Consider the following 20507-nt stretch of genomic DNA (forward strand, 5'->3'; position numbering starts at 1 on the left):
AGGTACAAAACTAAATCTTTTACAACCATGGAATACTATGAGAAAGACATTTAGTGAATTCTGGTCTTGGACCTGGGGGCTGCATGACGGTTTTTTGATGGACGGGGGCTTTCCAGCACAAAGGGTCATTAGTAAGGCTGGTCCTGCTGGATGTTGGTTGGAGCACAAGGACCACTCCCTTGGGAGTGATGTACATACAGCAGTCAAAGACACTGGATCTGCTGAGACAATCCTAATTTCAAATACTCAGTTCCATGTGGCCATAAATACCCAAGTGTTTATCAGACTAACAGTTCTGAATTTTGTTCAGAAAGTCTAGTCTCTGTTGAAGTAAGTCAAGAGCCAGGTAGGAAGCAGAGTGTGTTGAGGGACACAAAACTAGGTTGATGGAAAAAGAAGTGAAAGGAAGGGACCGTCAAGTCCAACCTCGGTGCCGTGAATCAAAAAAACAATCTATAAACTGCGTAAAGAGGCACATGCCAATTGTGTTGCCACTGTGTGAGGTGGAAGGAACTTCCGGTTCTTGCCTACCTGCCAGAGCCCTCGTGGAATGTCTCCCCACCCCCACCCTACCCAGACCCACGTGCCCTCTGCCCCTCCCCCACTGCAGAACGTTTCAGCCACATTCTACTGTTATGACTCAAAGCTGCCCCTCCTTCAGTTGGATCCTGAGCGTCTGTTGAAGCAGGTCGCTCTCTGGGTCCTGGTCTTGACTTTTCTCATTGAGGCTACCAGGCAGCAGTAGTCCGTGCCCAAGCCTGCAGGATGGCTTCAGAAGGAGGTAAGCCTATATAGGCTGGGGGTGTCTTCTCAGAGACCCTGCCATCCCTCCCATCCTTCGGGTTCACACGTGACACTTCACGGTGGGCACACAGTTGGACTGAAGTAGAGGGAGAAGAGAGCACTGGACACACGAGGACATTTCACCTGGGGAGACTGGGGAGCCTGAAGAAACCTGAGACTGCACTGGGGAGGAGGGGTCATTGGAGGTGGATCAAGAGGAATTGCCCTGGCTATGGAGAAAGGATGGCAGCAGGCAGGTTGATTCTTTCTAGAAGGGAGACAAGCCACTTTGAAACGTGTGTGTAAGGATGTGTGTGATGTCCTGGTGGTGACACAGGGAGGGTCATGAGGAAAGCCTAGACCTGTCTTGTGTTCCTGAGGCACCTGAAGCTTGCCTCACCGTACCTTTCTAAGGGATTTGAACAGGAGCGTACTGTATCTAAGGGGGCCGTGGGGAGAGATGGTCTTGGTGAGAAAACTATTCAGTGGGGCTGTGTGTGGCCACACCTGCAGTGAAGTGTCCTCTCCGAGAGCTAGGCAGGAGGTTACTCTAACTGCCGCAGCCCACACCTCGTCCACTCCTCCCAGCCCAGAGCTCACTTCTCAGTTCAGGCAACTGTTGCTTTGGATTCAACAGGGGATGGGCAACGTGTAACTTCAGCCAAGAGAGGGCTCAGGTTCCTGAGTTGCTCTGAATTGTTCTTCCTTTTGTGGAATCGCAGTACTTCAGACCTGCTTCATCTCGTCCAGTATCTCATGGTGGACCCTCAGGCTGCCTTGAGAGGAAGAGTTTGTTCATATTTCCTGTCACTCCTTCATGGACAGGGGACAGATGTGGAGTGGGGTTGTTTCGGGTGGAATGTCTGTGAAGGCTGCTTCCTCTTTTAAAGGGGGAAGGAGTGTAGCCCAGGGGCAGGAAGACGATCTTCTGTGTTCTTATTAAACGTCCTATGACACCTGTTCTGGTTAATTAGGTGCACCGTGGTGTGTACCTTGTTCTCCTGAACAGGGATGTGATCCAGACAACTTGATCGCCATGGCAACTGGCTTCTGCCTGCTTCTCAGATTGTCTTTCCGTTATTGGGAGCTGGAGGGGGAAGGACCACAGGCAGCCTGTACTCCCATGACCAATGTAACATGACAATTCCCTGGCCCTTGTTTAATCCTCTGCAGCCATCACTGGCTGTGAAATGACAGAATCTAAGGGACACGCGCCTACTTCTCACACACCACTCCCCCCACCCCCGCCTCCTAGGAACAGAACTCCTGAGTGAGGACAGTGACTCTGGGCACTGGGGAGGGGGTGGCAGGACCTGGCCCATGTTACGTGTCTGCTGTGGGTTGTTCTGAGATGCAGGTGCATTCTGGGCCAGTGTTATGGGTTTGTATCAGGATTTCATTAGAGAGCTATTTTCCAGCATTTTGTTTTGTTTTGTGAGGCTAGGAAAGAAAGAGGGGATTTCTACTGAGCATCAGGAAAAGGAGGACTGAGGAGGAGGTGGGGCCCTAATATTTTACACAATACCTGTCCACAAAGGGCTTTTGGGTGCCTAGAACTTACCTTGGAGAAGGTCCCTACCTGCTAGTACGCCGGCCGAGGGGCATTTCTCACAGAGCGGATGTCCACACAGTTCCAGATCTTGGGAGACAGCCTGTGAGGCTTAGGTGCCAGGGGGTGCCTTAGGGAGGCTCTCCAAGTCAGTGCTTGCTGAGGCGATTTCTTCTCGGCAGACAGGGGTCAGGGACCTTGGTGGATGGGCGCGGGGTCACCAGTGGAATAATTCTCAACTGGAGGTCAGGGCATGAAAATCACTTGAAGACATTTGCACGCTGCACAGTTTCCCTTGTCCAAGTGTCCCTCACCTGTGGAGATTAACACTCTGATGCCACAGAAAGCCTCAGTCCCACTTGCCCATTCTCCTCCTCCATTCACTCCTTTCCTTTGCCTCAACAGCATTCCAGTGCTGGGAACGGATGTGACCATGAACCGCGGTGCCTCCTTGTCTACTTTCACGGCAGGGCCCTTCCCTCCACCCATTCCTGGCGCCCAGCACCGGCCACCCTGGCAGCAGCACCTGCCACGTCCCATCACCCCAGCATTCCCTCCTGGCAGCAGCCTGCTGCTGCCAGCTTTCCCCAGGACGCCTATGGTGGCTAATGGTGGCCGTGGCCCCAGTGCCCCTGGGGCTTGCAACCTCACTGTCCAAGTCAGGTCACAAGGGAGGACAGTGGAGGCCCCCCAGACTCAGACCTTTGTCGTTACTCAGGCCCCCCTCACCTGGAGCGCTCCAGGGGCCCTCAGCAGGAGTGCCGCATGTCCTGCACCCGTATTCATAGCAACCCCTGTGATGGGGACCGTTGTGACTGCTTCAGCTGTTGGAGTTAGTCAGGCTGGCAAGGGAGGCTGGACCCCAGGCTTTCCTCCTCAAGCTCCACCACCAGCTGCCCAGCCGGCCCCTATCATTCGCCCAGTGAACCCTGGGCCATGGCCACATGGCACTTCCAGGGAGGGCCGCCTGGCCACCAACCAGTCCAACGCCTCGCAGGATGGCTCCTCTAACACCAAGAGCGAGTACAGTAACTTCCTACGTTGGCAGCACGTCAAGCCCCTGGCCCGGAGACACTTTTGCCTGAGTCCTGATGCAGAAGCTTTTTCCTGCTTTCTCATGTGAGTGAACGCTCAGAGGGTGCTGAGCTTATGGGAGCTTTTAGATGAAGAGGAACTGGGGATGGACTCGCACGTTAGGTTTCTAGGGATACTGGAAGGAAGGTGTGAGGGCGATGTCCGTGCTATGAGAAGGCACACTGTCGGTCACATGGGTGGGCCTGCCAGTCCGTGACATCAGGACTGACGTGTGCCCTATCTCAACTGGCCCCACCACCCTGTGAGTCTGGCCAGCTTGCTCTTCCATGATTCTCATGGTAATACGGACTGAAGACTTGCAGTCAGAGAGGGCCGTGGTGTAAGGTGAGGAGCCAAGGAGTGGATGCCGCCCTCTCCTGTGGTGCCGTCTCCTTCATACAGGACTTGCGTGCACGTGGCCGGGGGAGGGCACTTCAGAGGAGGGGGAGGAGCGCGGGGCCCAGGAGAGCGCTTTATGCATGCCTCCACTTCGTTGTGGAGAATTCCACTAGGAACAGGGTGATGGTAGAGCTCTCCTAAGGGCGTGGGCTCTCTCCCACTAGAGTTGTGAGCCTGGCAGGCATTTCCATCCTAAACCTCCGGTCCCTCGTAAAAAGGGGACAATTACACTTCACTCAGAGGACTGTGCAGAAGACGCCTTGGGCTAATCTATGAAGTGTTAGCAGATTGCTTGGCACATGCCACGCCTCATTGATGATAGTGATTTTTATGATGAAAATGCAGCCTTGAGGAGGAAAAGAGCTCCCCAAGGCACAATGTCCCAGCTCTAGCCTGGGAGTGGATGGTCATCCTTGAGTGAGTGTGAGGCGGTGACAGCAGTGGCCGGGAAGGCTTGTCTTTACCCTCCCAGACACCTGCCTCTCACCCTCCTGTTGCTCAGTCATGCTGGGTTGAGTGATGTGTGGGTACATTGGCGGGTGGGGTCAGGCAGGTGGGGGCTGGGCTGGTCCCGGAGACTGACCCCGAGGGCTTACAGCCCAGTGCTTCGATCCCTGGCCCACCTGAATCCCACCATGCCGCTGGAGGAGGGACTGCGGAGGGCCGTGCAGGAATGGCGGCGCAGGAGCAACCTTGACCGGATGATCTACTACGAGACGGCGCAAAAGTGAGTCAGCGTCCTGGGCCCAGGGGCTGCGTGGAGGGTGAGGCGAGTGGGTGAGGGCAGGATCTGGCCGTGGGGGTGCTCATCAGAGAGGACAGAGGAGAAGGGCTGTCACCCAGCACAGGGTCCCCGCAGCCCAGGGGCCCTACTGTCCCCCAGAAACCCCTCCTTCACCTGGAGAGTTTGAGACTTCTGTCCTTCCTCCACCAGGAGCTCTGCCCTCCCCTGATTTTGACCTACCCTTACCTTGACATGAAGGTCTCAGGACGGGGCAGGGTGAAGCTGTGAGTCCAGTAGGGGTCCAGCTCCGGCCATATGGGCTGGGCCGGGGAAAGAGCTCCACCCGCCAGCCTGCTGCTTCCTTAGTGGTGGGTGGTTGGCGGCCACTAACATAGATTTGGGACCACCTCTCCTCATGAAAAGTGCCCTGAGTGGGTACCCTGGCATCCCTGAAGAGGCTGGGGAAGCCAGCTGTCGTCGGCCCAAGGGTCTCCGGCCCTTCCAGTGTTTGCTCCATGGTAATCCCCTTGGTTTAAGAAACAAAAGCAAACAAACGAGCGCCTCTCACAGGAAGGGAAGGCCTCTCCTCTAAGCTCAGCATCCACATCGTCCAGCCTCTCCTGGGCCCTGTCTCCAGGTCTATGTTCCAGGAGGCTCAGTCCTAGCCCAGGGTCCTGGATTCGGGCAAGGACCCCTGTGGGGAACACATGCCTGTTCCAGCCTCTGGCTGTCAGCCCTTCATGTGGTTCTGGATGGGGACGGGGGCATGAGGAGGGTGCCCCCTGGGTCAGCCATGTGTCCCGTTGACCTGGTTCAATTCAGCGACCTGGGTCTATGCTGTTGAATGCCCTCCAGTGCTGGTGAGGCAGGAAGGGTCCCAGATCTTGTTATCGCTTCCAGGAGCAGCTCTCTGCTGTGGACAGCACCTCACAGGGCCCTGACGGCCCCAAGGCACGTCCTCTCCCACTGCCTCATTCTTGGCTGCCTTTGTGGGGCTCCAGAACCCAGGCCTTTTTCTCAGGGTGGCCTGTGTCTCCGTCACCCCCCAGGTTCATGGAATTTGCGGCCGAGGAGGAGATGCACATTCAGAATTTGCAGTGGATGCAGGACCTGCCTCCTCCAGCCCCACCGAAGCTGGATCCTCGGGGGCCCCCAGCCCCGAAAGTGGGCCTTCAGCCAGGCACCCAGGTTCCCACTGGAGCTGAAGGCACAGGTAACAGGGGCCTAGGGTTGGCCACCGTCCCCATGTGGATCCTTTTCTTTCAAGACAGGGGCATTGGTCTTTCAACCAAAACAGCCACCGAGGCGGGGGGTTGGGGGGATGGGGTCTCAGCTGCCCTTTGTCACTACGGGGTATTGACTTGGTCAGTTTTATAACTCCTCTCACACCTCCCTGTCAAAGGACCCCACACTAAGTCTGCCGAAGAAGTGGGCTTGATGGGGAGACCCCTAGAAAATTGGAGGTTCCCCACTTCCTTACTTGTGACTCTCTTAGATGACCCCCTAACCTCCCCTCTCCAACTGTGCATGAGGCTTCAGATGGTCCTGACCCCTCCCACACCCACATCAACGTCCCCCAAACAATGCCCTCACCAACGTGCGCTCGGTGGTCAGGAGGTGGACCGGGAGTCCCTCACCTTCCTTCCCTTCCTCCTGCTCTGCCTCAGCCTGTGCTCCCAGGATGTCCGGCCGCAGGGCCCAGCCCTCGCACCCGAAGCCACACAGATCCCAGGGGAACCCGGAGCCCAAGGCGCCCAAGGAGATTCCCCCTGAGGCTGTGAGGGAGGATGTGGACAGGATGGAGGCGCTGGTGGGGCCCGTCCACTCAGCCCCAGGCAAGTCAGATGAAGAATGTGGAAAGGACGGAAATGAGCTGAAGCAGGAAGAGGACGACACCTACTTGGACCCGTGTCTCTTGAGCTACACTGACGAGCTGCGTTCCCGGGAACACTCTGTCACCAAGGTAGGCTGGGCCTGGAGCCTGGGGTCTACAAGATGCCAGGGCATGGAACTCTCAGCACCCAAGATCTGGGTTCTGCTCAGGCCGATGGGACTTAAGCTCAGCTCCTTGTTCCTGAGCCTGGTGTTAGGGGAGGTTTACGCAGATGTATGTGTGTATATGTTTGTGTCTGTGTGTATGCCTTTGTGTGTCTGTGTATGTGCATCTGTATATGTGCTCTTTTGTGTGTGACTGTGTATGTGCATGTTTGTCTGTGTGTGTGTGTGTGTGTGTGTGTGTGTGTGCTGACCATCCCCGCCTTGTGGAGGAGAGTGGGGGTGGGTCTCTGCTTTTCACTTTCCCTCCTGGTCTTCTTGTGTCACAGGCCACTCCTGGCCAAGGATGCTCACAGCCTCTTCTTTCTGTCCGAGGTGGAGGCAGTCATTCACCCTCTAGTCCCGGCAGAATTGTCTTCCCCAGACCCACAGCTGGATCTCTCGGCCCTTGCTGAGGAGCTGAAGCAGGAGGAAGGACTCACCCCTGAAGAAGTGAGCCAGGGGAGGGAGAGGGACACTTAGGGATCCAGGGGACTCCAGGGGAGGGGGGACCCCAGGTGATCCAGGGGACAGGGGAAACCAGGTGGCCCAGGGGAGCCAGAGGAGGGAGGGATCGCAGGTAGAACAGGGGAGACAAGGGACACCCAGGAAGACCAGGGCACGGAGGGACCCCAGTGAGCAGGGGAGAGGTAGGGCCCCAGAGCAGGAGGCCCACATGGCTCTGTCCGTCCCTCCCCTGCCTCGGAGGCCTGGCATGGGGAAGGGCCCTCTCTGGGGTGGGTGCAGCGCAGGGTGATAGGAAGGAGAGGATGGGGAGCCGGGAGCGGAGGGAAGGACACACAGCTGGGAATAAGGTGCAGGAGGATGGCAGGAATGCCACCGTGTCTGTATTTGGAGTCTAGTCCTGGGGTCACCCGTCCCCTCCTCCCTCCCCCCAGGGCCATTGTCCCACTGCCCAGTGCTCCTCCTCTCACACGTGTGCGTGGAGCCGTCACTGTCCTCCTCCCTCCTACCAGCTGGTGCAGAAACGACTCCTGGCCTTGAAAGAGGACGAGGGTGGGCCGGCAGCCCCGAGCCACAGTGCACCCGGAATGGGCTCAAGTCCTTCTGAGTCCCACGCTGGCCAAGGTGCCCAGAGGCACGACCAAGACCGCCATCGAGGGGTCAGTGATGAAGCCTGCCCACCAGAGATTGATTTTGAGGCTCTTCATAGGCCCAACCGAGCAGACACTGGCCCGTTCGGGCCCAAAGTCTTTGTTCCCTCTCGAGGACGTCAGGAGGTCTCTCCATCCCGGGCCGGGCGGCCCTCCTCTCCCCAGGGTCAAAGACGCACTGGCCCTCGACTGGGACGCAGGGATGCGTCTCTTCTCAGAGAGGCGTCTCCTGTTCGGGAGGCCCGAGGGCCCAGGGACGTGGCCAGTGAGGACGAGGAGGCGTTCCCCAGCCTGGCCTCCCTCTTGGCCTCTCTGCCCAGCCTGCCGCCTTGCCGGCTGTCCCAGAGTCCTGCCCCTGCTTCAGGCCTGGCCTCCCCTGGAGGTTGGGGGGCCCAGAGTGCTCCCCAGGCCCCCTCCCCTCAGAGAAGGGGCCTCAGCCCAGCTCCACCAGCCGCTCCCAAGTCGAGGAAGCGGGCTCTGGGTGGGCGCCCAGCCGCTGCTGAGAAGCTGCCCATCCCCGGGGCTGCCCACGGGGTCTCTGCGAGGCCAGCCTTGGCTCTGGGGCTGGCTCGCCCCTCACAGCCGGGAAAGAGAAAGCGTGACCCGTTTGTCATAGGGAAGAGGAGGAACAGGAAGAGGAAGCGCTGCAGCCAGTAGGGAACAGCCGGGCCGGCCCTCCAGGGCGAGCCCCCCAGGGCGGCCCCCAGGGGAGCCTAGGGGCTCCTCCTCACCCCAGAGCTGATCCTGGGATTGTGGGGGGTTAGGGAGGTGGGGGAGGTGGGTGTGGGCAGGACCTTTGGAGTGATGTATGAAAATTGTGAATAAAGATAGTTTTGGTGGGAAATGCTCTCAGGCCACTGTTATCTTGTTCGTGTGGAGCTGCTCCACAGAGAGCGATCCTGAGAGGAAGGAAGGGTGAGGGAGGTCACAGGAGCTATGGATCTACAGGTGGCCAAACCTTTCCTCCACATAGACAAGGACTCCTCAGGCTGCCCCTGGGAACGCACAGCTCTCACTTTCCCCAGGGACCCCCTCATCATCCCCTTCTCTAAAGCCTGCTTGGCTAGGGGCCTTCTGGGGCATCTGTAGCATCTTCTGCATCCCTGAACCGTCTGGGGAGGGAGAGCTGCTTTTGTGCCTCTCAGCCCTCTGGACACTAACCAGTTTCTAGGACGGAGCCTGGAGACAGCCCTTGTCTTTATGGAGCTTCTCTCTGCTTCCCTGAAGTGGCCAGACGATGGCGCTGGGGTGACCCTCCGCTCATCCAGGGTTTCCTGTGTGGGTGGCCTGACCAGAGAGGAAAAGTCTTGGCCATGGGGACAGGACTGTCTGCCTGGTCGTAGCGGGAGCGTTCTCTAGTCCCACTGGGATTACTGCAATGTGGAGCGTGGTTGAGGCAGCTACCTCTTAATCCCAATGAGGATGCAATAAGGGGAATGGGCAGAGGGAAATTCATGGGGCACCTGTTACAGGTGTGTATAAGGGTAGTGACAGTGGGGCCCCTTGGTGGGACTTGTGGGATTTCTGTGCAGCAGCATCTCTTTCAACTGAGGGAGGAGGACCCATCTGGCTGTGGCTGTGGGGACTGGCCTTAGGGGCCTAGGGGTGTGCAAAGACACCCCAGAACTACTGTCCCTTCCCTTTCCACCCATGGCTGGTCATGTGTGTGTATTGGTATCAACACTGATTTGTATTGCCATAGAAAACAGTTCCTCCTGACAAACTATGACCGTGTTTCACAAGAACAGCTTGCTCACAGGGGCAGCAGGGGTGGGGGAGAGGTGTCTGTGGCCCCAGATCTGGGTGGGAGCTGGGATCCATGCTGAGGAGTGTAGAGGCCTCAGTCACCGTCCTGTGCTTGCCGGCAGAGACTTTGAATCATCAGAGCTGGGGAAATGACCCGCTCCTAAGGGTGAGACGAGCAAACAATGAGGGGCAGGGAGCAGACCCGTGCTGTCTCCCTGAACTGCCCCCCCTCGCAGCCTGCTTAGCCCCCGTCACGGCCTGTGCTGGCCCACCTCTGAAGCCCCTTCCTCCTAATGCACTCAGATGCTCTGATCCTTTGTGGACCCGCCCTGGGCCTCACCCCCCCCCCCCCCCTTCCCTGCTGGCCAAAGCCTCTTCTCCCGGTTCTGAGTTCTGATTCCTTCCCCAGGACCCAGGCGGGGGTTGGGACAGCAGAAACTCCCTAATTCTCCCTCCTCCTCCCTGAGATCTTGACAGTCACCTTTGCATGTTTCTATGATTTTCACTACTGTACATACTTCCTGTGAGTGGCTATGATATGTCCTTTTAGGAGTGGCTTATTTCACTTAGCATAATGTCTTAGAGGTTTATCCATGTTGTAGCATGAGACATGGTTTCCTTTTATTGCAAGGAAGGAAATACTTCCTTGTGTTTATAGACCCCATTATCCCTTCATCTGTTGATGGACATTTGGGTTTCTTCACGTCTTGGGTATTTTGGAGAATGCTACGACGAATGTGGGTGTGCAAAGATCTCTTTGAGATCCTGCTTTGAATTCTTTTGGATACATACCCAGAAGTGGGACTGCTGGATCACATGGTAGTTATATTTGTAATTTTTTGAGGAAACTTCATATTGTTTTCCGTAAGGGTTGTCCCATTTTACACCTCTCACCAACAATGAGAAAGATAGCTACCATCAAGAACTTGGTATATATCCATCTTATAAAAATGTTTATGCTTTTAGCAGAGCTGTAGATAATCAAAATTATGTATAATAACAATATTTTTGGTTATATATGGTGTCATGTAAATCATATTGCCTTTGCCTTCTTCTTTCAACATTCTTACTTTAAGAAAAATGGATATATTAGATGTTCTTTAATTTTTTAATTATTTATACTTTTGCATTGTATGCATACATTAAAAATATTTTATCAGTTCCCTTGTTGGTGAACTTTTATAAATTATAATGTGACAGGGTAATCAGTTCCAGAGGAAAAGTTTTTCCTTTCAGAACTTTGAATATTTATTCCATCGAATATGGCTTTTGTTACTGTTTTTTCAAATTATGCCATCAATACACCCTTTCATGGTGGGTGATCAGTTTCCTTGCTGACTGTTTTTCGTAAGACTGTCTGTTGTCTTTTGTGTTCTCCAGTTTCTTGACGTGTGATTAGTTTCAGGTTAAAAAAATGTATCCTCCATGTGATCTATTTTGCTTCATTAACTGATAATCCACATTCTTCATCTCATCTAGAACATAATATTATCTTTTTCAAATGTTCCTTCTACTCATTCTCTCCTGTCTCTACTTCTAGAACCCTGGATATATGTATATTAGACCATCTTATATATTCTCTGTGTCTTCATCAGCTTGGACGGCTATAACAAAATGCCATAGACCTGGTGGCTTGAAAAACAGACGGTACTTTCTTAACAGTTCTGAAGGTTGCAAGTCCAAGATCAAGGTGCCATATTCAGTTCCTGGTGAGAGCGCTCTTCCTACTTTTCGGATGGTTGTCTTCTTACTGCGTCCTCACGTGGCAGAGAGAAAGAGGGGTCCCTCTTGTGTCTTTTCTTTTAAGGGCACTAAACCCATTATGAAAGCTCCATTCCCATGCCCTAATTACCTCCCAAAGGCCCTATCCCCAAATACATTGAAGGGTAGGGCTTCAACATAAGAATTGGTGGGGGGGATATACGTCCATAGCATTCTGCCCCTGGGACCCAAAATTCGTGTCCTTATTGTATGCAACATACATTCATTCTATCCCAACAGCCTCAAAAGCCTTAACTCATTCCAACATCAACTGTAAAATTTAAAGTCCAAAGTCTGATCTAAACACCATCTAAATCACATATGGGTGAGACAGGAGGTACTATTCATCCTGAGGCAAAATTCCTCTGTAGCTGTAAATCTGTGACCCAAACATGTTAAGTGTTTCCAAATACCATGTTGGGACTGGTATAGAATAGACATCCCTACTCCAAAAGGAAGAAATAGGAAAGAAGGAAGGGGTGACAGTCTCCAAGCTAGTCCAAAGCCTAGCAAGGCCAATCCCATTAGATCTTAAGGTACGAGAATAATCCTCTTTAGTTTGATGCTTTGCCCTCCAGGCCCGCTGGGGTGGCAACATCATCCCCACAGCTCGGTGGGGCAGCCCCACTCCTTCAGCTTGGTGGCGTGCCACCCACACTGCAGCTCTCTGTAGGGCCTCCACCTACACCATGGCTCTCTGTGAGGGCGACAATCTCACACTTTGAAACTGAGGCCCCCTGGGCCTGTGGTGGGATTGACAGACCCGATGACCTCGGAATCACCTTTGGGGTCCTTCTTCCCTTTTCTTCAAGAGGAGTACACATTCACAGCCAAATTGCTCTAGTCTCCCATTCTGTAGAATCCAAGAATTCTGACAGCCTTCCCTCATTCTGCCTGGCTTTCTCTGTCCCCTTTCGTTCAAACTGGCAGGGTCCCTGCTGGTTTAATCCTCTATTCCTGGCCTCTGCTGAGATGACTAATTAAATTAATAGCACACCTGCTACACCCTTCGAGATTTCTTCAGAACAAGCGTTCTCACTTTCAAATATGGATAGGCTGAGAAGTTTCCAAATCTCTAAGTTCTGATTTCTTTTTGCTTAACAATTTGGTCTTCAATTTCTCTCTCTCGTGACGTGTTTCACTGTGAGCGGTGAGGAGGAACCAAGCTACTTCTTCCAAACTTTGTTCAGAGATCTCCTCAGATGAATATTCCGTTTCATCACTCACAGGGTCTACCTTCCAAAAAACACTAGAACACAGTTCAGTCGAGTTATTTGCCACTTTATAATAAGAACTGCGTCTCCTCCAACTTCTGATAACGTGTTCCTCATTTCTGTTGGAGACCTCACCAGAATAGCCTTTAACGTCCATATTTCTATCTGTTCATGATTATTTCTGTATTCTCTACAAAGATGGAGGTTTTCTCTCCAGTGTGCGTCTTTTCTTTCTGAGCCATCACCAGAATCACTTTGAATAGGTAAGGGCTGAAAGGCCTTTATGGTGATCTCTGCTTTTTTTTAGCATGCACTTCCAATCTCTTTCAGCCTTTACCTGCTATCCAATTCCGAGGCCACGTCCACATATTTAGATATTTGCGACTTCTTGGTACCAAAATATGTGTTAGCTCAAGGGACTATAACAAACCACCACAGCCTGGGTGGCTTAAACAACAGACGTTTAGTTCTCACAGTTCTGGAGTCTGCAAAGCCCAAAATCAAGCCACCAGCAGACTCCAGGTCCCTAAATTTCTCATTCATAATTTCTGACCGTTTCTTTTCTGTGCTACATTTTAGCTAATTTTTCACGTCTATCATCCATGTCATCCACTTCCTCTTTCTCAGTATCTGATCTAACTTTTTCCCATTCCCTTTGCTCTACAGATGTGTGATGTTTGTAGGTTGAATTTCATCATCCACTATAAAATATTCAATTTCAATGGTCAAGATTTACTAACATCAATCATTTTTACTGTTGAAGACAGAACATTCTTAACTGGAACTGGCACTGTTAATACAAGTGTATGATAGTGAATACAAGCACAACTAGTACAGTTTGGTGCTACTCCTTGATTTGGGTTAAGGTGCCAGCACTTCTGCCACCTTTGCTTTTACACCATCAGTACCTATGTCAACACAATTGTTCCAGAGTAAATCATGAGATTAAAAAAGTTTCACCAACAGTTTGAATATTACAGCATCATGTTGTTTGTGATCAAGCGTGAAGATCGTCAATATTATCTAGTGCTAGTACTAGACAAATTCAAGGAACACAGCAAACCCAGTCACTTTTTGTTTCCTTTTCCATGGGAAAAGCTGTAAGCAACATGTTTTTGCCCTTTAAAGGGCTCCTATGTCTCTGTTTAAAATATTCCATTCCTCTCTCTCTCTTTTCAAATTCATTAATTGATTTATTTGTTTCTAGCTGCGTTGGGTGTTCGTTGCTGTGCGCAGGCTTTCTCTAGTCGCGGTGAGCAGGCTTCTCATTGCAGTGGCTTCTCTTGTTGCGGAGCACGGGCTCTAGGCGCGCGGGCGTCAGTAGTCGTGGCACATGGGCTCAGTAGTCGTAGTTCGTGGGCTCTAGAGCGCAGGCTCAGTAATTGTGGAGCACGGGCTTAGTTGCTCGGCGGCATGTGGGATCTTCCCAGTCCAGGGACCAAACCCATGTCCCCTGCATTGGCAGGCGGATTCCCAACCACTGCGCCACCAGGGAAGTCCCAATTCCTCTCTCTTTAAACAGAAAGTGATTGGACTTAAAGCAGTGCTTAAAGTTTACTGGTACTATAATCCTTGTTCAAAATTGCTCTGTGGCATAAGTCACAATGCAGTGAATTGTTGACACCTCCAAATCCCAGGGAGGCCCCTGAGTGCTCTCTCAGGAGGAAATTGAGGTCAGGTGTATCTGATGGCCTGTGTGCTCTCTGTGATCCTGGTGATATGTGGGGGCTTTCAGGTGAGTGCAGTGGGTAGACTCATGGACTCTTAGTCTTGGCTGGGGGAGACAGCACTGTCGGGCTTATGTTTCCACATTTGCCTCCTTTTGTGTTGCCTTTCTCGCAGTTGCATTTAGCCTGATTAGAGGGAAGGAGGAGATGTCGGTAGCTGGGCAGGTGGTTCTCCAGGAGCAAATGTCAGGGACGGTTGTGTGGGCAAGATCCCTAGGCCCCGTCCTGGCAATCTTGCTGTGCACTGAGCAGTCCAGCTGAATCGGCTCCTTGACCAGAAGTCCAGGAAACTTTTGGCAAGCTGGGCAAAATTTGGGATCTGAGGATGGGCTCAGAAATTTCAGCAAGGACTTGGCGGCATCTTACCCTCGGGCTGTTTAAGAGCCCCTGGTTTTGAATGGCATGAAGCACCAGAGAGCCTTTGATCACATTCTATACAGCTGTCCTGTGTGTGGCCCTCCAGCAGCAAACCTCCTGTGCTGTGACCTCAGGGCAGGCCCCATCCCCCCGCCCCGAGGCTCCTGCCCTGGGAAGCCTGAGGGTGTAGCGCAGGCTGACTGTCAGTGCTGGGCTCCTGGCTTGCCTGCCTCACAGGATGGAGCATCTGTTCACCTTATGCTGGTGCCCTTCCCAGAACCAATGGGCTCACAGCCCAGACATTTATGCTGAGTCTGGGGGCAGCTGTGCCCTGAGAAGCCATGTCTTCTCACTTGGCCCAGGGAGCACCTCCTCAACGGACCACGCTTATCATACGGGCCTCCTGCTCTTGTGCCCTCTTGTTTTGTTCTGAGGCAGGTGGTTGTGATGGCCAGTACTGTGGGGTCTTGTGATCTCAGAGCAGACACTGGAGGCTGACTGACCCCACAGAGGTGGACAAGGATGTGGGCTCAGGCGATGGGTCCTTTCTTGGGTTTCTGCCTCTCGTCCCTGACTCCTGACCCTTGCTCTCAAAAGCTCACCTTTCTGTTGTAGTTGCTTCACCAGGGGGCAGTGATGGGCTTTGCCCTGCTGAACTATACCCTCGGGGTCGGTGGCCACAGCCTGGCTTGTCACACACTGGGGAAATCCTACACTGGGGAAGTCAGGATTGTGCCTTGCTGGGCTTGGAACCCAGGTAGAAAGGTAGATGGTGTGGGTCTGAGGGACTGATGCCCCAGCCCCAGGGCAGGTGACTTCTCCTGGGAGAGGTTGTCCATGGCCCCCTTTGGCCCCTCAACCCTGCAGAGGTGCTGATAGACGCCCCCTGCAGGCCACAGCCTCTGTGCATAGGATCTGCCCCAGTATCGCATGAGAAGCCGGGGCCAGGAGCCTCGCTCTCTCTGAGAGCAGCTGGTCAACCCACGCTGAGGGGCGTCTTCTCGGACACAGGGCACATAGCTGACCTGTAACTGACATATAGACTCTTCCCTGGGCTTTACCCCGGAATTTACCTCCATTCTTGTCTCCTGTCTCACGGCCCCTGCCTTTTCCCCCAGACACCGGAGATCTCCAGGCTTGGGTGGAGTATGGCATGTTGTCAAGCTCAGTGGTGTCCACCTCACCAGCCCACTGGAATCAAGCCCCAGGGGGCCTTTGAGAGAGCAAGACCAAGGACTTTAAGAAGACTACGGTTAATGTTAAGGAGCATAGATTGTAAGATGAGGAATTTCACTAGGGTTTTTCAATCCATAAGAAGAATGAAATAGAAATTGCAGAATTGAAACTTGCACAGACATCAAGAAATAATAGTTTACAGGCCTCAAGAAATAATAGTTTAACAAATGACACATTCACAGAATCAAGGAGATGAGCACCATCCACAGGGTGTGCAAAGGAGGTGCCTTATCCCAGGAGCAGCGTGGCCACGGATCGTCTGAGAGCGAGGCATGTGCTGGGGAAGTTTTGTATGTAATATTCACCAAAGGGAACCTTGGCCAGTGATACCAGGGAAAGGCTATCATGGTGAAGGCCCGCTCATCTCCACCACCCTCAACTTGAATCAAAGTATTGGCTGAAGAAACACACTTGACAGAGACTTTGGCCACCTGGCCTGGGTTCTCCCTACAAAACGTCATGTTTCTCCACGGACAGGGCAAGGAGTCACAATTGTCCGAATCACAGACTGCATATCTCAACGGTACAGCTATTACAAATTTGCACCTTTGTTTGAAGGGAATTGTTAAGTGGTGGGTAGGGAGTGATGTGTTCCAGGGAGGATTTGGGCCCTCTGGCTTGCAGGTGACCCTCTTATCAGACAGGGCAATTCTGCCAATAACTCATCACTGCCTTCATTCCTCAGGTGGTAGGGATACAAAGGGATTAAAAGGGGTGCGGGCAGAAAACAGCCCTCACTGACAGCACAGAGCCATCACCTACTGTCTCCTCAACTCCTCTGCCCATAGAGCCACTGAGGGTGCCAGCTTCTTGCGTTCACAGCAGCTGTTGATAGCACACCATCATCCAAGGAGTTCTTGAGCACCAACTTTGCACTACTCAGCAGCAAAATGGAGAAATCAAGGATGGTCCATGGAAATAGCTACGGGTCTTGTTTTAGGGCAAACGAGCTTATTCTGCAATATGTGCTTCTTAGTTAATTGGGGTTCGAATGTCCTTTCTTGTATGAAATGATGTGGATAATGTTTGAAAAATAAAAGGTTGGCCACCCCATGAGAAACTATGCTTTTATCTGAGTGGGGTTGGGGAGCAAGAGGGAGTAATGAAAATTTGGGTTGTTGAAGTAGTGACAGGGCAGGGCTGACTTGTTCAAGACTGCCTCCCTGCAGGAGGAAGGCCGGCCTTCCTCAAGACTTCATGGACACTCCCCATAGCCAGGGCTTACGGCTGTCATAGCTGGTGATTCAGCCATGGGCCTACTGAGCAATACAGCTGCAACCGCAGCTTGGCTCAGCCCTGACCAGCAGGAGAGAGGCTGGGCCTCCCTCAGCCTGAGTGCTCGTTCCATGGAGAGGGACTGGACCTGGGTCCTGTGTGTCCCAGTGCTGGTCCTAGTTCCTGCCCACACGGGACCTGGGCTTCCCTGATTCTGCAATATAAACACCAGAGCCCAAAGTTTGGGTCCCTCTCCTGGACCCTGGATCCCTACTGGATCCCTGTGTGCTGGCCCAGAACAAAGTGTGCAGTGGGGACCCACAAACTCCCCACTATTCCTGTGACTGTGAACTGCCCCTGATAAACATGGCTCCAGCAGCCAGGGTTACATATTTTTAGGGGACTCTCTTATGGTTACAAGTACAAAAGACTGAGAACTACTATGGAAAACTAATATTTGAAAACTTCACTCCAGTGATATTTGAAGAACCTCTATAAAATAACTAAACAAACATAATCGCATTTTATTCCACTGTGTCCAAAGTCTAAGCTTTAAATTGTATAAAAATGAGAACGACAAGTAGAATGCCTCCAAACATTTGGGAATTAAGATGCACACTTCTAAATAATCCATGGTTAAAGAGGAATTTCAAGGAAAATTTTTAAGATAAATAGAACTGAGTGAAAATGAAAATACAACACATAAAATGTGGAAGGATCCAGATAAAACATTATTAAGAGGGAAACGAATGGCACTAAATGCTTAGAATAGAAAAGAGGGAAGGTCTCAGATCAATAGTCTAAGCTTTCACACACGGAAACGGGAAAAAAATTGCACAATAAAATCAACACATGAAGAAGGAAGCAAATAACAATACACTCTGATCAAATGGAGTCTATTCTCGGAACACAAGCTTGGTTTACTATTCAAAAATCATCAGCGTAATTTGCCATATTAATAGATTGAAGAAGAAAATCTACATGGCCACATCAATTAATGAAGAAAAAGCATTTGATGAACTTCAACACACATTCATGTCAGAAACTCTCAGGAATAGAAGGGCTCTACTTCAACCCAGTAAAGAATATCTACAAAAAACCGGCAGTGAACATCATACTTCATGGTGAGAGAATGAATGTTTTCCTCCTAAATTCAAAAGAAGGCCAGAATGTCCTCTTTCATCTCTGCTTTTCAACTTAGTACTGTAGGTACTAGCCAGTGCAGCATGGCAAGAAAAAGAAAGAAAGACACACAGATTAGAAAGGAAGAAATATTCATGTCCATACTCATGGAGAGCATGCCTGTACTCATGGATAGCATGACTGTCTGCATAGAAAATCCCAAGAAATCTCTAAGAAGCAATTAATAAGTGGCAATTACTTTAACAAAGTCTCAGGATACAAGATCAACACAAAAACATTAGTCATATTTCCAAATATTAACAATGAACAACTGGAAACCAAAACTAAAAACACAATGCCGGGGCTTCCCTGGTGGCGCAGTGGTTGAGAATCTGCCTGCCAATGCAGGGGACACGGGTTCGAGCCCTGGTCTGGGAAGATCCCACATGCCGTGGAGTGACTAGGCCCGTGAGCCACAACTACTGAGCCTTTGCGTCTGGAGCCTGTGCTCTGCAACAAGAGAGGCCGCGACAGTGAGAGGCCCGCGCACCGCGATGAAGAGTGGCCCCCACTCGCCACAACTAGAGAAAGCCCTCGCACAGAAACGAAGACCCAACACAGACAAACGTAAAAAAAGAAAAATTAAAAAGAAAAAAACAACACAATGCCATACACAATGCTTCCAAAACATGAAATATTTGATTATAAATATTTTAATAGAGGATCTGTATGATACAACCAAACAAGACCTAAATCAATGGAGAGACATATCGCATTCATGGATTGGAAGACTCAACATAATAAAAGGTCAACTTCCAACAGAATTTTTTTGTCAACATGGACAAGCTTATTCTAAAATGTATGAACAAAAGGTAAAGGCAAAGGAACCAGAATAAGTAAAACAATTTTGAGAAAGCAGAATATAGTTAGAGGATATTAAGACCTACTGTAAAGCTATAAGTAAGACAGTGTGCTATTGGTGGAAGGATAGATACATAGTTCAATGAATAGGATAGAGAATACAGAAATAGACACATGCCAATACAACAAACTTTTTTTTTTTTTACGTAAGTTAAAAAGCAATATAAAAAGCAAAATCTCTAGTCCTTATAATAACCCTAAAAGGAACACAAATCTGTTAAATGACTAAGCAAGACCATACAGTTAGTGGCAGCACCAGAATCCGAACCCAGGTCTACCTACTCTTGCTGTGACTGAGCCTCTTCCTCTCCATCTCCTAAATGTCACTCTGAGTTGAAGAGGGGAACGAAATGGGAGGCCACCGTGATGCCACATCCCTGTGCTTTAACCAGTATGTTTCCTTTATATACTGGACCATCTAGTTCAGATTTTATTTGAAGCAAGTTTTGGCTTGCTTCAGTATGTATTTCATTTTCTATTTATTACCCTCTTTCATCCATGGCAGACAGGCTCTAGAGGTCCTGAGAATGTCTGAAACAAAGAATGCTATAAAACACCTTAGTAACTCTCGAAAATGCTAAGTGGACCCTGAATCAAAACTTCAAGATTCAGAGAACTTACAGCCACTAACGATCTGCAAAACAAACAAATAAACAAACAAACAACCCCACACCCTAGCAACTCTCAACCTTGGATCAAACTACAATCTGTTGGAAGAGGTATTACTGAAAAGAGCTTGAAAGGGCAGCCTAAAAGGCAGAGGGTACAGAACATGGGCCATGTCCCTGTAAAGGGAACATGGTTCATATTATTGTGAATCAAGGGGCTGGTTCACAATACTGGTTATGATGTTCAAAACTGTCAATCAAAGAGAGGTGCATTATTATATATTTGCTTGTTGCTATTGCTTTTCTGATTAGAAGATACAGAGTCACTTTAGGTAACTTCCATTTAATTTAATATTTGTCTTCATTTTATATCCAGGTCACATTTTCTACATTAAAATATAATCATGCTGACTCCCCCCACCCCCTACACCCTCAGAGAAAAAAAGTGAAGAACTTTACACAACTTGAAAGAAAGATGGAATGCACAGAGAAGTTGCTATTGCACCCAAGTAACAAAGAACACAGAGAGACCAAACAGTAGACAAGTCAGAAGTGCATAGAAGACAGCTCAGGGCTCGCAGCAGGAAGGAGGAGGAATTAAAAGACTACAGCTTTTAAATGCTATCACTTGTGCCACAAGATTACCCTGAAAAGGCAGATAGGTCAGAAAGCAGGACCAAACAGGGGATTTTCCAAAGGCTGCTATCTAACAGAGTTTAAAATATCCATAGATTATATATATAAAAACAATTCCATACACAGAAGAGCTTTCTCTTCTCCACCTTGCCTCTAGCATCCGGTCAACACTATAGAAACTTAAAACCACTGTTAGCATGTCCGAATGTAGAACCGATATAGGGTTTTTTCTTTCTTAAAAAATTGTATCCCAACTCTTTCCAACCAACAATTCTATTAATTATTT

At 50.7% G+C, this 20507-nt stretch overlaps 1 protein-coding gene across 1 annotated transcript; it reads left to right on the forward strand.

Moving 5' to 3' along the window:
• Positions 1–2402: 2402 nt before the first annotated feature.
• Positions 2403–9442, forward strand: LOC130708201 (NUT family member 2G-like). The gene is made up of 7 exons (XM_057546302.1): positions 2403–2437; positions 2738–3451; positions 4404–4532; positions 5579–5742; positions 6197–6492; positions 6900–7016; positions 7541–9442. The coding sequence occupies exons 1-7, from the start codon at positions 2403–2405 to the stop codon at positions 8333–8335; spliced, it is 2250 nt and encodes a 749-aa protein (XP_057402285.1). The 3' UTR covers positions 8336–9442.
• The last annotated feature ends 11065 nt before the right edge of the window (positions 9443–20507 follow it).

The sequence above is a fragment of the Balaenoptera acutorostrata genome, chromosome 5 (genome assembly GCF_949987535.1).
Source record: "Balaenoptera acutorostrata chromosome 5, mBalAcu1.1, whole genome shotgun sequence".
NCBI lineage: Eukaryota > Metazoa > Chordata > Mammalia > Artiodactyla > Balaenopteridae > Balaenoptera > Balaenoptera acutorostrata.